The following is a 17,284-nucleotide window of genomic DNA, read 5'->3' on the forward strand; positions in this document are numbered from 1 at the left end:
AGCGGTCCAGGCTTTTACTGGCTGCTGTCACTGTGTCTTTGGGGGGATTTCTGTCTGGGTTTCTTTGAGGCACAGGAAGTAAGGACACTTCTCACACATCTTTGAGAAAACTTGGAAGATATGAGTCAGTCGGCTTTCCTTCCAGTGATTCTTTCTGTTAGGGATGCTTGAGGGTTCCTATCAAAGTTACTATTATGATAGCACATCAGCTGTAATGATGATGTGGAATATATGTATATACAATGTCTGCTGACGTGCGAGAATCAGTGACTTGCTACTGACAGTAAAATATGTGGCTATCAAGCACTTGAAGCTGATGTATTTGAAGCAAAATGAGAGCAGAAGCTAGCAGTGCTTTTTTTCCTTCTGGTTTGTTTCACTGCTAAACTGATGTCGGCACTGAAATGCCAAAAAAAAAAAAAAAAAAAAGGAATAAGAGAAGCATTTAGTTGAGGAAAACAACAACTTGTGAAAGTTTAGTACCAGCAGAGCTCAAAGAGCTCAGCAATGGAGCCGTTAATAAAAAAAGAGAAAACTAGGGACTTAGCTGCAAGGCAGTTTGTTTTACCAAAATAAGTGTCAAGGATGCTATTTTAAAAGAATGAAATGTCATGGAAGGTTTTGATTGACAAAGGATCCTTTCTGTGAAGTTTTCCCTGCTCTTTAAAGTCTCACAGCAAGGCTCAGCGGAGTTGCACTCTCAGCCAGCGTGGTTCAAGATGACTTTGTTCGTTCCAGAGAGCGTAAATAGCTTGAGATGGCAGCTCTTCTGGGTGTTCTTGGGTGTTCATCCCTCAGCTTTCTTTCTCCATGTACTGAGTTGGTGTTTTCTTTTTGGCTTTGCGTTTCTGGATTTCGAAAAGGCTTGTAGTTCTTCAGTAGCTTTCAAGTAAAGCTGGCTTTGTATAAAGGTTTCAGGAGGCATCTGCAGTTCTACTTTTTTGATAGGTCTTAAAAAGCAATCCCTCTCTCCCCAGACCTATGCTTAAATTCAGGTGGGGTGAGGGGTCCCGCACTGGCTTTTGTTTTTTGTTTTGGCTTTTTTTCTCCTCTTCCTTGTTTGGTTTTTTCCTTTCCCTCCCCCTCCCTTACGTATAGACGACTCTCTTTATACTTCTGCTTCTTTCCTCCTTATGTCTATTCACTCTGCTCAGAGCACTACCTGCCCCAACTGCCCCTCATTGACCTGGAGAGCAAATGCTCTTCTGCCAGGAAAACGTGCCTTGATCCGCACTAGCTGAACCCAAAGGCTGTGGCTACCTTCTTGCTGCAAACACTGACTTCTTTTGTCTGTCTGAGCAAATTTGAGGTTCTGTGTGCATTTCTGTTTTTAATAAGCTCCTTTATTTTAATGCTAACAGAATTAATCTAAACTCACACTCTCAGCAGGCTGTTCTCAGCCAGAATATTGTTTTCAAACTGAGGCAACACCCTGTTTACACAGATAAGCAAATTCACAGTCCGCCGAGCTTCTTCCAGTCAGAGCAGCTGCCGAACATTTAACAGTAAGGGACTGGGAAGCACATGTTTCACATACATAGCAAATATTTCTTCTTCTGAAGGGTAACCATATTTTTTTTCTTTTTTTATTTTTTTTTCTTGAAGAGTTGAAAGCTAGAACATCTGCTTCTTGGCCAGCCATTCTTTCCCACCAAAGCTGCTTCCCAGGTTCAAAAAAGGTTGGTTAGGTTATTGTGTGTGTATGCGTCTCGCGGCCTCTGTTACCGAAATATGCCCAGAACCACACCGGGGGAACACAGGGAACTGTTAAACGAGGCAAACCCTGTTGCGGACCCGTGACTCGCACGGCAGCTGCTGCTGCAGGGTGGTACCCCGTGGCCAGCCCCGAGGACCGTCACCACAGCGGGACTGCGCTTCCTCTGCCGGTCCTGCAGTGCTGCTGTGCCGGCCGGAGGCTGGCGGTCTGTGGCACAGGGCACCTACCCTTCTGTGCAAAGGCTCTGCAGGCTGCAGAGTCAGGGGGCTCTCGGGGCATAAATGCGAAGGTGCCAGGCCGGATGGATGAAAACAGTGCGCGCTCACAGTCGACTTCTCAAAGAATGTGGCCCCGGTGACAGAGAAACATGTTTTCTGTATCTCGGTTGCTTATTTAAATTATTGTAAAAAGTGGTCTGCTTTTCTTACATCCTCAAACTGCAAAGGTCTTTTTGGGGAGAGAAAAAAGAAGGTACAGCCTGTGCACAGCAGAGCTAGAGTTGAACTTAGGCTTGAGTACCTGGCAGGTGAGATCAGCACTGCTCTCGGGACCCTTCCGAGGTGCCTCTGCCTCAAAAATGTCCCCTGAATGCAGCATCTGATACCCTTTGCCTGGTGCATAAATGCACAGAATGCTGGCGACTGCTAACAAAAGCCTCGAGTCCTTCAGTACGGCAGTCTTCTGCTTATCACCGTGAAAGCTGTACCTTATCTGACAATGGGGGTCTTGGGCCTTGAGTAATAATTTCAGCAGCTGTGTGGTCTGCTCTCGGTGTTATTCCTGCAACACCAGCATGAACTAGGTTTCTGTGAACCACAGAAGAGTTGTACCCTTTGGTACAAGGTACAGCACATACTGCTTTATATTACGGCACAGTTTTTGTCTCTGTTTCTGCTAACTAAATAGAATATTCAAGAATACTTCTGTGTGCTCTGGTGTCCTAGATTAGCCCCAGCCAGTTCTCTCTGGGGCTGGAATTCAGCATTTAGGCGCTGATCAGGCAAAGGGTATAGAGATGCTAACTCGTATGGTCAGAGCTTGAAGATACCTTAAGCAAGGAAAAAAACATAGGCAAACAAAAATTTTATATTTGTGTGACCATGTGGAAGGATCGCTTCTTTTCTCTCTTTTTTTTTCTTTTTTCTTTTTTTTTTTTAATTTGCATTTACCTTTAGACCACATCCTGCTTATTTTGGATAGATGAGAAGAAAGCAGACTAAAGGTTGCTGTGATCCTGTGCTTACTCTCAAAGTCCTTGTTTTTTCTTCTTTTGTACAGTAATAGGCAGGTAAAAGATGTGTGTTTTCCAAAAGCCCGCTTGGCATTTTTGAGCATAGGAGAAGGAAGCCAAAGTAGTTTCAGACATATTACAAGTGTTAGAAACGTTTCAAAGTTAGTGTAAGAGAACGGTATTTCCAGATGAATGTCTGGGAATGTGCGCAGAGCGTGTTCTTGGCTTGCTTTGGTGGTGCTTCAGTCTCTCTACTAAAAGGACACCATGTTTCTGCTGTACCTCACCCCCTTCACCCAAAATGAAATTGTGCAGAAGGTAAAATCCCAACCTGTAAGCCTATGCTTTATGCTATTTTCACTCCCAGCTAGCCAAAAGAATAGGTCAGCAATTTATTTCTACTTGCAAAGCAGAAATGGTAATAGCATCTGTTTTAAAGATACAGCGGTGAGGTCCTTTCTCTGACTACTGTTGCTCACTGGTATTTCTATTACATGTAACATGATCTGCAGGTGGCAAATAAGGCCAAACACTATGCAACAAAAATAAATTGCTACTCATTAAAAATATATTTCAACTGGTAATGTATTTTACACCTGTCCCTTTCAGCCTAATTGTGCTTGATCCCCTGGGTCCCCACCTGTGGTACTGACCGCATGAAGAGAGCGTCCTCAGTGAGTTACTGACTGACTGACTCCTAGGTATTGTCTGTCTCTACTTTTCCTGCCATCTACGTTGTTTGGCATGCTATTAAAGGGCTTGCATTACAAGACTGTTTCAGCAGAGCACAGGGCTGGTCTCTTTATATTCCCATATATTCCCGCTCCTCAGCTATACTGCCCTTGAACACGTCTGCACTGCAATAATTTCAAAGAAAGCTGAATCATGGCGCGCTCCAGTTCATCTGCCATCTTGTAGGTCCCAGTCCAGCCAAGCCCTTGGATGCAGTTAAAAATCAGCTGCAATTAGTGTGTAGGATGTGCCCACAAACTGTGCTGAGGAGGTGCTGAAAGAAAAACCTGTATTAAAATGTTTTCTTTCGGAGTAGCAGTATTCTACTCTAAGGGTAGAGGCCAGACAAGGGTTTCAGGAGAGCTAAAAGTTTTCATTAGATAATTGCCACCCATACCTTTTAATCCCTAATAAGTAGTTGTTGTTTTTCCCCTTCCCAGGGATATTAATTGGTCTTACGAACAACGTTAGCTCTCACTATACTCTTTGCTAGCATAGAAGAATAAGCCTGAGCTCTGGTGAGCTCATTTGCAGTATGACCTTATGAAAAAACGTAGACAGCCTTCTGGTATGTGGGTAGTTATCACAAATTTGAGGTCTCCTCTCGGAAGGCTTGTCTGCATCAATAGCTTTCCTTCCGTAAGCAGCATTACTTGGCACCAGACTAAGGTCACGGGTCGGACTAACCCCACAGTCTGGCTATGCAGGGCAGATACTCATACCAACTCTTCCAAGAGAAGAGTGGGGCACTGAGTAGCGACGTGTTTGGCAGGTCTGTTGGTTCCTAGTGCGCTGACCAGAGAGAAATGATCCTTCCAGTGTGGAATACTTCAGAGCGCCAGATTTAGCTTAATGTGACGAATGTAATTCTGGTAATGTTAACACGATAGGAAAAAACACAGACGAGTTGTCCTCTAAGCCAGCAAATCCGATTAGCGCTCGCCAGCGTCAGTGGAAGCAGGTCTTCTGTCTTTGATGAACGTTGAGCCTGTCTCACGATGCATACCAATATATCCAAATGATGGGCAAGTGGTGGCGTTTAGGTGTCTGTGGTAAGGTCTTGCTGGGAATCAAAACCAATTTTAGGAAATGTGTTTTAGCGTATGAAGTAACATACACAGGCGTAAATCCATTGGCAGGTGGTGTTTGGGGGTTTTGTTTCTTAGAACTTAAGTTCACAAATGGAACTAGACCCCAACGGAGACAGTGTTTTCTCATGTGGACATTGTGCACAGAATAGTTAGTTTCATTAAAAGGTAAAGGTGGAAGGCCTTCATGGTTGCATAGTCCTGCCTTTTAAGCAGATATTTTTAGTAGCTTTTGAAACACAGCTTGAAGAACGTGCTTCAAAACCCGGGGAAACCCAATACCCATATCAGTCCAGTTACGGGCCAGACGCTTACCCGGTCTAATGCTAGTGATGTATAAGCAAACCACAAGCAGGAGGTAAATGTAATTTGTGCCTCTTGTAAAATCCCTCAGCTGTATGTAATGGCATTAATATATGTGAGAATAGAGTCCACAGTGTTTACAAATGACGGCCAAAGGAAAGCTGCGTTTGTATTTTTCCTGCCTGAACAGCTTTTCTGGCTTTCTTTTTTTTCTTTTGTGGATTTGCAGCTTGATACAAAGATCACACGCTTACGTTTTGTTGCTTTGAGTGAGCTGGATGAAACAGCCCTCTGGTTGCTATTCAAGTTAGAAGTGCTTGCAGGAGGCTGGAGTGGATCTTCAGAATGGATAGGGTGTGTGCCATGAACGAGAAGGCCCACCGAGTACATACAATATTTGTCAATATATGGATTTATAGGAAGCAGTGTACGACATAGCGTACAACTTGCAAAAGTTTTGTAGTTTAAGTTTGGTTCAGAAAAATTCCCCAAATAGTATCCAAATTAACTGAACCTCCGGGGGGGGGAAGAAGGATGCGGGTATTGACCTCAAAATGAAATGTCTTAGCGCTTCAAGTTTCTACCTGTGCTGGAAGTACTCAGAAGTTTATCTTCTTTCCATGTTTGTCCCCATCCAGCTGGCCTATTCCACTGTTTCTAAGTGGTAGCGTAGGACCTGGTTTTGAGCCAGAAGTCAGTGCAAATTTCGAGTTGATTTGGATGATCACTGGGTGGGAGAAACGCACTTACTGGAATGCTGTGGTAGGGCTGCGCACTACGAGGCAGACAGTGATGGCAGTAGAATTGTACAAATGTTCCATGTAGCTAAGAAGGTTGATAAATGTCTGGATAAATTAGTTATTCACAATTGTTTGTTGGGTGTCTTTAATCCAGTTTGAAATTTGATGGGTTTGTATTAGTCTTTTCCAAGGATCGCGCACATAGGTTGCTGAATTAAGTGTCCCCGTATTTAGCATAGCCAGGTGCAGCTCCTTATATGTGTTCTGCTTTTGCCTATAGGAAGCTGCAAATGCAAATGGTTTTGGAATAAGCAGAGCGCTGGCGTTCTACAAGGTTTGTCTACGGTAAAAACTTATCACTGGAGACGGAAGTGAGAAGGATAAGCACGGAAATGTAGGATCTTGTTCGGTTCCACGTGTCGGTTTCCTGATCTTGAACTTCATCCACTGCCTCAGTGGATAAATAGTGGATAAAGAGATTCATATTTATATAAAAAACAAATAAATAAATAAATGAACATATATGGAGATATTTATATTTATCCCTTATAAATACTGCATCTCCCTTCTCTAGCGTCTGACCAGAAGAGAGGCAAAAGGAACTCTGTGTTGCTAGATGACCATTGTAGGTCCCTTCCAAATGAACTGTTCTCTTCTGTTCTATTCTAATTTGCTCCAGATTGTAGTAATTGTAAGTCAGCTTGCCCCAGTTGTAAATAGGTTCGGCTGTCAGGCCCAAAAGCTGTATCTAAGTGTACCTTTCAAACGCCATCTTAAAGTAAAGCCTTTTCACCTTTTACCACATAGTAAGTTCCTGAAAACTTGCGGATGGATGTAAAGCACAAACTCTGTGCTTAATAGGGTTTGTTGTGTTAGAGACGAATCAGAAGAGTAACGAAGAGACTTTTAGGAGAAGGTGTTCATGTTCTCGTTCCGTTACTTTTCAGTCAGGAGCTGTATCGTTTTGGGAAGAAAGAGTGCTAATTTGTACAAGCCTTCTCAAGGGCAAAAGGGCACGACAATTAACAAGTTTAGAATAACTTAAGAAAGTTCAAGCTGATTCATAGTTTAATTAATAAATGCTTATAGGTGGTTAGAAATTAATCACGGATGAGGAGAGAACAGTGTTGACAGATGAGAAGGATCAAAAGCCTTTAGTTTTAAGGAGGAAGCCTCAAAAGCGTACCTTTAATATAGAACATTTTTGGTTTGGTATTCTGGTTGCTCTCTCAGAGTTCGTAAAGCAGTTCTGATGGCAGTCTCTGTGCTTGCCTGTAGTCCTGTGTGATTTATAGCTGATAATATGTGAACATCATTTTAGGAGATGAATTTTACAAGCTGAAGAGCCTTGAAAGGTAGCCCTCCGTTTAACCTTGCAGATAACGTCGTAACATCTGCCAGCTCTTTTAAACGATCGGCTGATCCTGCGTGAGTCAAGGCATTCATTTAAAACTAGCTTTTCTGAAGGAGGACGAATCCCTTTTCCAGATGCATGATATAAACCTAGTCTTGTGTCTAAGCGTGGGTGCGGCGCGCAGTTGCCTTGCTGTGTGCTGGGGACAGTCTTGTTTTTCTCATTGTCTCATACCTTTATCTGGCTTTCCTTTATCTGGCTCGCCAGACATATGAATGAGTTGTTCCAAATGGGGGGTGCTGGGGATAGGGAGGAGACATGTATTTCAAGATGGTCACATGTATTGTAGGAGATTCTTCTGGCTCTTCCTATCGACAACGTCGACGGTACAAAATTGCAAAATCAGCAACACATGTTTTGATGGAATTAAATGTGAAGTTGGAAAAGGAAACTTGTCTCAAGTATAACAAAGGCTTGCCAGAGAAACCATTGCACTCGGGAAATCTGCTGCTGTTAAAATAAAAAATGTTTTTTGAAAGAGTTCCATGTGGTATCGTTTCCATTTCCCCCACATTCAAAAAAGAAATATCACTTGATTTCAGCTGAGTAAAAACAAATATGCGTACAGCTAGCAAATAGCGTTATAGGTCACCTGCTTAACGGCCTCTAGGCTCAGCGTTCAGTTTTTCTTACGTGGACCCCAGGATGCAGGAACCCTTCTGCCTTGCAAGCCCACACTCATCATACCGGTTCTTCTTGCTTTGTGTGTTGCGGCAGTGTGTGAGAAAGAATTGCCTTCTACCAACCTGTTGGCAGTTCAGTTGGAAAATAAAGCAAACAGCAGGTAAAGGGACAGAGAAGGAGTAGCAAGTAAACGGGAAGCAGGGTTTCCCGGCAGCAAGCGCTCCTGAAAGCCTTCCCATTAGCGCCTTCGTCTGTGAAGTACGTCTCAGCAGCAGCAGAGATGTCCTTCCAGGTGTTACAGCCCGAGGCAGAGGGTAATCTCTTGCAGCCGGAACGGCCGTTGAACGTGCCGCTGTCCTTCAGGTGCCCCAACACCACCTTCAATTCAGCTCTGACACATGGAGGTGCAACAGCTGAATGAGTCATTTGCTCCCTCCTTGTAGCCACCCTGCTTTAGTCAGCTTTATTTCTAAGCACAAATCTTGCTTTGCTGTTTGTTTGTTTGTATTTAAATTATCAGATTTTTGCTCTGGAACTCATTAGGTGTTAGGAATGAAACAGGGCAGGGCTTGTCTTGCAAGAGAGAGGGCTGGCAACGTCTGCTCTGTTCTCTGGTCCTAGCACAGAATAGAGGGGTGTGTGGCAGCCAGCTTCCAGTCTGTCATCTTTCTGAAAAGCTGAAAACCTGCTGTGAATATTAAGCTTAAGTTTTGCTTTGGCTGTAGAGGTGCATCCCAAATAGAATAACATTCTCGCCCTTCTTTCATTGGTCCAGTAATTAGTGCATGAAGCCTTCCGAAGTGGCAGCAGGAGACGTGGGGAACACGTGAGAGCATGTTGTGTGACACTGCATTTGTATTTCTTTTTTCTGCAACGCTGCCAAGCCTGTGTTAAGAACATGCCGTAATATGCCATAATTTCAGTATCTTAATTCCTAACAGCAGCCTGGCCCAGGTGAAGTTGAAAACGTTTATATACTCTCTAAATATGGGGGTTTTTATATGGAAGTCTGTGCACGTGTGTATGTTTCTGTTCTTCATTTGTGGCAGTTTTTGTGTTTTCCAGTCCATAATCTTCATTCGTGACCGAAATTCTCACTGCCAGGAGGTGTCTGCATACATCGACTACGCACACAGACTGACAACAGATGATTTTGAAGTCTACTTCAGCGGGAAGAAAAGACTTTTCCCTCGGAACACTGATCTGAGGTATTTATCTTGACCTTGTTTTCATTTATTTGCATTTAGGCAATATACAGAGAAAGATAGCTAGATAGTGTTTTTCACTGAAAGGCAAACACCACAGATCAGTAGTGGTTGTGGAGAACAGCTTTAAGAAGGGTCCCTGTCAGATTTATTTAGTCGAGAGCAGGAAACTTAACTAGGGCATTACAACCATTGCCTGTCTCCGCATCCCTCGTTATCCTGAGGAGGCTGTAAATAGCGAGATGCTTTGATCAGTAAGAGCACAGTTCTGGAGATGCCGCCGGGCATGTAGCTGCGGTCAGTAATTGCCAGAACATCTCTACCTTTGCCCACTCCGCGCAGAGTCCAGGGGAGGATGTTTTGCTTTGCCTGCGGAGGCCTTCTGGTGGCAAGTAAGGTGGTATGTTCCCTCTGACTAATGAGAAACATAATCAGTGAGCTTTTTCACCGAAGAATGTATTTTTCCTTAAAATACATCCTGTGCCTGAGTGCCCAGAGATACACTTCTCGTGCAGTCCAAGCTGAAGAGGCTTGGTGCAGCAAAGCTTGCGGTGTGACTGAGGCCTGGGACCACGCTTAGCACAGGAGCATATGTGACGTGGCAGGCAGGCCCTCTTCACGTGAGGGAAGAGGTGGTAAAGATTTCAGCGGGCTGCGGCTGTGAACCCTTATGGGAGTCTCCTCTTCGCACGTGTTAGAAGGTGACAGCTGTCAACAACTAGCTGCGACGTCATGCACGGTTATTGTCTCCTGGTAAAAAGGTGTCCAGTACAAACGGGTTAATGCGTTGTCTCCGTTTTCTGAGAGTGGTTTTCCATGATGCAAATCACTGCAAATACTGTTCTATGAAATGCTGATACGTGTTAGGGAGCGAGAAAGCAGGAATGAGCGTTGCAGGGGACAAGTGTGCTGGTGAAGGCTTTGTGTTATTTGTTCACGGGACGGCAGATGTCAGCAATGAAGCAGAGGTACTCGACTGGAAGAAAAAAATCCTGATTTTGTGCTTTTAAATCATGGGGATGAACAGACAGTTGCTGTTTATGATTGAATTAAGAACAGCAGTGAACATAATTGTGTCTGCTTTGCGTACTATGTCCTTTCTACATATTGGGATTTTATTAGTGACTCATAAATAAGCCTTTTAAATCACTGTTATCATAGCCAATAAGAAATGTCAGTGTTGTATCCAGCAGGTGTGCTTAGTCCTGGTTAATCTGAGTTGAAAGAGTCTCATTTAATGTATGCTTCAACCTCTTTTTCTGTCCTTTGTGTCAAAACCAGGGTACACTGCAAACTCCATGGACAGCTCAGTATGTTCGTTCCTTCTAGTGGCAGACTGTAGCTTCAGGTGATATTTTATTTTACCTCTCTGTTAAAAAAGAAAAGGGAGTTGGGGATAGGGCATTGCTTACATACGGAGTTTTATAACTGTCATGTAACCCATTTGAAACTGCGTTTGAACTTTCCAGCTGAACATAAAGGGGAGTTCAGATAAAGCATAGGCAGTGCCAGGAAGGCCAGTTAGTTTTCCTTATATATACGGATGAATGTTTGCACTGTAGTTAATGAGGTCCATATACCTATATACATGCATATAACTATACCTATATATACTGAAGATGTGCTACACTGTACACTGGCTAAAGGAAAAACGTTCACTTTATGGTTAAATTACGTGGTTCTCGATGCATCACGTGTACAAACTGGCTTTTCGCGAAAGCCCCATCATATCACGGGAAATCTCTAACCATGTTCATGTATCCCGTGGTCCACTGCAGCTGTTGAGTGCCCCGTTTTGCATCAGTTCGGCGTCTTCAGAGCAGTGCGTCTCATTCCCGCCGTGTCTCTCACGGTTAACATGGAGAACGTTATTGGACAGGTGGAGGGCAGGTATGAAGAAGCCCAGGAAGAAAGACTTGGCCAGTACTGTACTGATTGAAAGATACTTGTTGGCATAGAACTTACCGTGTCCCTTGAAAACCTTTTTATTGAGTAGATAAAAACATCCTGTTTCTTGGTTCGAGTCTTAAATTTGAACTTCACCTGCTGGATCCTGTATTTGTTGTTGCATGCCAGGCTAAATACAGCTTTAGGATTCGTCACGTTGTAATTACATAGGCTGTCATCAAAACTGTCTTCAGCCATTCTTCAGTAATCTAAAAAGAGTTTTCTTACAGGTAATTGTACATTTCATGGTCATCTCTCGTCTTGGCAGCGTTGTCACTCTGCCTCTTTGTTTTCTTCCCGGCTTCTTCAAAATGTGTCAAGAATGCTGTTTGTGAATGGGCATAATTTGACTGTATGTATAGTTTTTGCCCTCAGTTTTGAATCTCCTGTTGAACTCCGAATCCAAGCCTTTTCATCGCATTTTTCTTCCCTGGATACTAATGCGTTTAGGCAAGTATAAAAATGTCCACCTACAGATGGCACATCTACTTCTCAAGCTGAAAGGCCAGACGAGTATTTGTCAGAAGTGGTTGTTCCTAGAAGTTGTCGTATCAGTCTAAGTTGTTCCAAAATGCTGCCTCCTTAAAGAACGAGTCAGTTTGGGTAACTGCCTTACTCAGAGCTTTACGAAGCCCTTACTCTTGGTCGTATTTACTCTTAGTCCCTTGGGAGGTCATAAATCCTGGGTTTTGCTGGAGAGGTTAGTGTCTTGTGCAGAGCTATCAATTATCTTTTAAATATGGAAATCCATTCTTTGCTGCAACGCGTTTTTTCCTTAGCTGTCTGAGGCTGTCAGAAAATGTTAAACTTGGTCTTAAGTACCTTCTGAACCAGATTCTTGTTCATAATACAAAGCAAAAATACTGTACAATTAAGTTTATGTGATGTTCATACTTAAAATCCGGTGGGTAATATCAGAGGCTCTTGTGTTTGATCTACGTGGTTCCTCTGGGTATTTTTCCCATTTTATTGCATTGCCCTATGGAGGGAGTATTATTTATATGATATAATCCTCATTTGGTTCCAGTTTATTAAATGAAAGGAATGTGTTAGGCAGTAAGTTCTTAAGAGGTCTGGAATCTGGACTGTAATTGGATCCATTCGCGCTCAGCTAATTTATGTAATCTGATGAGAAACAAGTGTAATACAATTTGTTCAAAGAAAACGGAGAATGTTCCCTCTATGGAACCGTACCAAAAAGTTCTCCGAAAGAAGCAGCACAGCAAAAGAGTAAGTTTGGGCTTCCTTCTCTCTGATCAGCCGTACTTCAAGTGCCTCTCATAGTGAATGAGGATGACATGAACACCTTGCAGCAGAACAGTACTATTTCGATTTTGCGTGAACTCCTGCCCTGGTTTTCATTAGTTTTCTGTGGCAGCATGCTAGGTATGGTATTTTTGATAGTGTTCGCTGTAGTGTTTTATCCTCACGCTTGGCTCGTGGTTGCAGCGTTTTCTTTTCTTCTCACTAGTGTGCACATTCTTCTCTAATCCAGAGCCAGGTAAGGAGCCATTCACATGCGTCCTAGATTTTTCCCCTGAACTAATGGTCTGAAATCGCTATCTCATCAGCAGTGAAACTCGTTTGGTTTTGGCCCTGGCACGCATCAGTCGGAGCATGGGAGGTCCGGCATTCAGGGTTTTGTGGTGCTGTGCCTCGTCTGCGATAGAAGTGCATCATGACACACAGGGTGCTTTCAGACACAGCATGTTGGTTTTTGTTACTGGCAAGAACCACCCCATCAGCTTCTGCCCTTCTCCTCTTGTGGTCTGTTTTGGCTGCAAGTGGGCGCAGCATTTGGCAGTCATTCGTTAACTGGGGTTGGAATTCCCTCCCATTTTATTGTCAGGTATATCGTAAGATACCATCTGTTAATCTGTAAAGACCTGTAGGCCAAATCATGGCCAGCAATACGTTCCCAAGTGTGGGGCATGAGGCAACTTCTCCCTTCCCTGCTCTGCGCTGTACCTCGCAGATTTGAGAGCGATTTACAGAAGAGTGCTGCCTCTCCGCTTACCCAGGCAAGAGCTGAGAGGGAAGCAATCGCATTTTCATGCTTTGTGGCACAGGGAGTCCCACCGTGCCAGGCAGAAGCTGTGCAGAGAGCTTCTCCTCCTTGAGGAACAGGCGGCGGGAGCCAAACCGAACTCCAGCTGTGCCCCAGCTGCACCCCGGGAGCAGCGAGACAGCAGCAACCCACATGCAGGGGTGGTGGTAATCCCAGAATCCAGCCCAAAGCCTCTGGAAATCGTTTCTCCCCAGCCCCAAGGCATGCTCTGTGGCTGCCTGTAATTTAATTGATTACAGCAGCTAGAGGTAGGAGCGGGTCACCTACAACAGGCAGTGTGAGCCTGTACTTGATGACACCAGTTACTGTGGATCTCTTTCCACCTTTCAGAAAGCAGGATGTTGAGTCGGGTGTTAGAGGAAAACGGGCTGGGCTTGTTTTGGTGTTTTCCGTTTTGTTGATCAGGAGGGGCTTTTTTGCAAATATAAGAGGAGGTTTGTCCGTGCGCTGAAAGATCCACAGGTAGCCGTTTCTCCAGTTGCCGTGGTGGTGTGTTTACTCAGTTGGGAAACCCTTTGGTAATTCGCTCTCGGTGTACATTTGCGGACCCCATTCATCGTCCTTTTGGCATGTCGCTCTCCAGCTACCCCAGCCGATGCAAGAGAAGTCAGCTTCTCCGAGGTTTTGAACGCCTGCAGATCAGAAGCTCATTAGTGCCTGTAATGATTGGATGCTATGGATGTGTAGACCACGAGTTAAGTCCAAACTTCAGGGAAAAGGTGGAAACATCTGAGTTTCCAAAATGTGTAATCTCCAATCTTGGAGAGCATTAGACAGACTCCACCCCCTCATTTGATCACCATACTGCTAGTAATATTACAGTGTGAAGGTATTCAGGGTTGAGAAAAAAACACCTGTCTCAAGCACTGCAATTTTGTAAGGCCTTTGCCATGTCTTGATAAATTTCATTGGATTTCTTACAAAAGAGACTGGTTTCAAAGAGTATGAAGGGGGCAATACTTTGGTTTATAGTTCACAAAAATTAGGGGTTTTTTTTCGGTTGTTTGTCATCATGCTTAATGTTTACAAAACCGTCTGGGTCTTTGGTCACAACCGAGTTCTGTGTTTGTTGACGAACATCCCAGTAATACCAAGGCGGTTGCTGTTGAGACTTTGGGGGAAAGAGTAGTAAAGGATGTGAAACTGGGGAGCCCGGATGAGGACGAAGCCAGCGAAGGCTGGTGTCGCTCCAGGCGTGCGTTGGCTGGAACCCTTCTCTCGCCATACTGGGGGGAAAAATGTTGTTCTCACTATTTATCTGTGAGTCCTGAGTCCTTTCCTTGTATGATGGTATTCATCATATACAAGACTTAGTGTCCTAACTCACAGATAGAGTGGCCTTATTTTTGAAGATCTTCAGTACCTGCGCTATTGCTGCTTTCAGTGGTGTTTATGGCTTAGTCACCCGTCAGGTTCCTACTTGGGCATGTTGCTGTCTCACGTCTGCCATCCAGGATTTTTCATCATAGTCTCCAGATGTTTTGGAGATGAAGCGATTCTATTGTATCGACAGGAGCAGTGGCAGTGCAGAAGTCCAGGGGATAATTCTTAGCTGCTGCCTTAACTGCCGTTCTTAATGCAAGGCAATGGAGAGCAAGTGGCAGAGAGACGCGTAGGTACAAAGGAGAGTGCGTTCAGACTTGACGTGTGCATGTGTGAGAAGAAAATTCCATTCCTGCCAACTCAGTAAATGTTTAATTTGGAGATGTATGCTTCCACATCTGGCTTGGATTTAAATACAGCAAATATTTTCACTTTTAATTTCTCTCTGTTTTTCACTTCAAACTTCTATCTTGTAAGAAAGATTAAGTCTCTTAAGAGGAAAGACTGGCTTTTTACACCTTTGAACAAGCTAACTGTATACATTTGAAATAGGGAAATGCAAACTACAAACTACTAAAATTGTGGGAGGGAAAAAATTGCAACGGGGGAAAGACGATCTCACCCTCCTTGTCATGCAGCCATGCTGTCACCGGAAAGAACGGAACAGTAGGAAAAACCACTTGGAAAACAGGAATTGGCCCAGTGCTTGTCTGGAATGTGATTTGGGTTGACGATTCTGTGTGCAATTTGAGAATCAGAAATGATTCACGGCTTTTTACGTGTGAAGACAGCGTTAGGATGCATGGACAGATGTATAAGGCAGTTGGACCTAAACACGATAGCTGTTTCTCCTCTTGCTGGTTCCCTGAAAATGAAGAGAACAATTTTGCAGTGCTGCCCTGTGCGTTCGCTCGTTCCAAGGGCGCTCTGCAGGCCATGAGATCAAATCCTATACATCTTGCCTCACCAGGTAGCCACGTATCTTCCCATCAGCCTCGGTTCCCTCTTCACGTGGACCAGAAATGATACCGAACCTTCGCAGTGCTGACGATAGGTATGCGCTGGTGCTGTCAAGGCTAGTTTTCATCAAGCTCTTCTAAATCATCCCATTGTTGGCGTGCGACCTGCCGGTCAATGCGCCGCAAACCCAGCCACGTCCCACACACGCAGAATGTGCCTAACCCTCTCAAGTTGCATTTTTAGAGGCCCCTTTAAGGTGCCGACCAGGACCGGCTTCCTGGCACAGCTGCAGTGTGATTAATAACATCAGAAACAATCACAGCTAACGGGCGAGGTCCCAAACAAGGGACCTAATTAGGCACTCACTTAACTGCTTCCGTATTTAGAGAAACACTTAAAGCGTGTATTTACTTACTATTACAAGCAAAAAGAAAAACCGGAATAAGGACCCTGGATCGGGGCTTTAATTACTGCGTGTGTTTGCCCATAAAGCATTAAGAAGTTACAGTGAGGTGCACCGGGATCAGTTGTATTGTTTATTTAAAATCTATGTTAGAAAGAATGGGTGTGTGAGTGTGGAGGGAGAGGAGTCGGGGCAGCACAGAGCCAAGTGCAGCAGGTGTCCCGCGCAGGGCAGCAGGCCTGGCCAGCACAGGATAACCTGAACGCCTCCGCTCCGACTCTGCAAGCGTAGCTTTAGTTTGCATTGTGGTGGCTGACCTGGCTATCGCTCGTTGGTAATGGGCATCAGTGGGATGCTTATAACGAAGCCGCAGTGTCCCGCAGTTTTGCAAGTACTTTTCTGGAAACTTTGTGCTCTTGGTTTGCTGTCCGGACATGAAAGTGTCAGCTAGAGCACCGTGTGGCGATCCTGAGGCAGCGTGTGATTTCTGCCACACATGGGTGTCTGAGAAGCCGCTTTTGCGTTCTAATTAGACCAGGAAATAGCTGTGGTTGAAGTCGGAATGTCCAGATTTCTTAATGGATGGTTGCATGGAATAACTAGTACTTTTTTCATTTGCCAGCTATATCCTAGTGAAAATCATGGCGAAATTCTCCCACACTGCATTGCTAACTAGTGGTATTGCTTTGGTGCCAGCTGCTGTAAGTGGAGCTGTGCATTTGTGGCCAACAATGTTAAAGCTTAACTGGAGAATCACTACGTCTTGCCGTAAACAGAATTTCTCCCTAACACGTAACAGGGTGAAGCCCCGACTCCTGTGACAGCCTGTGGCCGTGCCTGGCCTAAGAGAGCAGAGACTGTTTCTTGAGGATTAACGTCCAGAAGCCATAGTTAATACCAAGAGAGGGATCTGGTTTAACTCTTTGGAAAAACTTTCCCTAAAACTTCCAAAACTGTTATTTGGAAAAGACCTAGTATCTTTACAATGTTGGGGGGGGCGGGGAGGGGTGGGGAAAAGGAGCAGGGAGAGACAGCAAACAACCCCAGAGAGCTCAGCAATTACTGGCTTTTGTGGCTGCGTTTTTCAAGCTCTCCTGTCTGAGCTACGTCAAAAATTAAAGATCCAGAGAAGCACGGATATGCAACTGTATTTCCCACATCCTTGGTGAGGTCTGAGCAATCAGGATCTTGAAATAAACATTTGGTTGAAAAATTCCTCAGTACCCCAAACTTGAATCTACTTATCTCCTGTGCTGCAGCAGAGGTCTGCATGTAATTTGATTGTGTACAAAAAAGTATTTCCAGTTAAAAGTTCTTGTTCAGTATCACTGTGTCTTCCCTTATTTTTGGATTATTGTGATGCTACCTATTTGTCTCTTCTCCTGCGCGATGCCAGTTAATCTTCCTTTGTATGGGTATGTTTTACGCTTCTAATCATTTCACTGCTCACCCTTAGATCTCCTCAGTGAAAAGTAAGTATTTACATAAAAATCCACAGCATCTTGCAGGATCTTCTTTTCTGGATGCAA

The 17,284-nt window shown here is 44.2% G+C and overlaps 1 protein-coding gene across 4 annotated transcripts in view; it reads left to right on the forward strand.

The window, feature by feature from the left end:
* The window catches only part of CFAP299 (cilia and flagella associated protein 299), a 214,341-nt gene that overhangs the window by 175,465 nt on the left and 21,592 nt on the right, over positions 1-17,284 (forward strand). For 3 of the 4 annotated variants that reach the window (XR_010372857.1, XM_064450769.1, XM_064450768.1), the window contains exon 4: positions 8,915-9,057. Coding sequence is in view for 3 of the 4 variants with exons in the window: in XM_064450769.1 (XP_064306839.1) it covers positions 8,915-9,057 (143 nt within the window). In the remaining variant the exon portion in view is untranslated. The remainder of the gene's footprint in view (positions 1-8,914; positions 9,058-17,284) is intronic. The other variant, XM_064450770.1, reaches the window with a different exon arrangement.

The sequence above is a fragment of the Phalacrocorax carbo genome, chromosome 4 (assembly GCF_963921805.1).
Source record: "Phalacrocorax carbo chromosome 4, bPhaCar2.1, whole genome shotgun sequence".
NCBI classification, from domain to species: domain Eukaryota; kingdom Metazoa; phylum Chordata; class Aves; order Suliformes; family Phalacrocoracidae; genus Phalacrocorax; species Phalacrocorax carbo.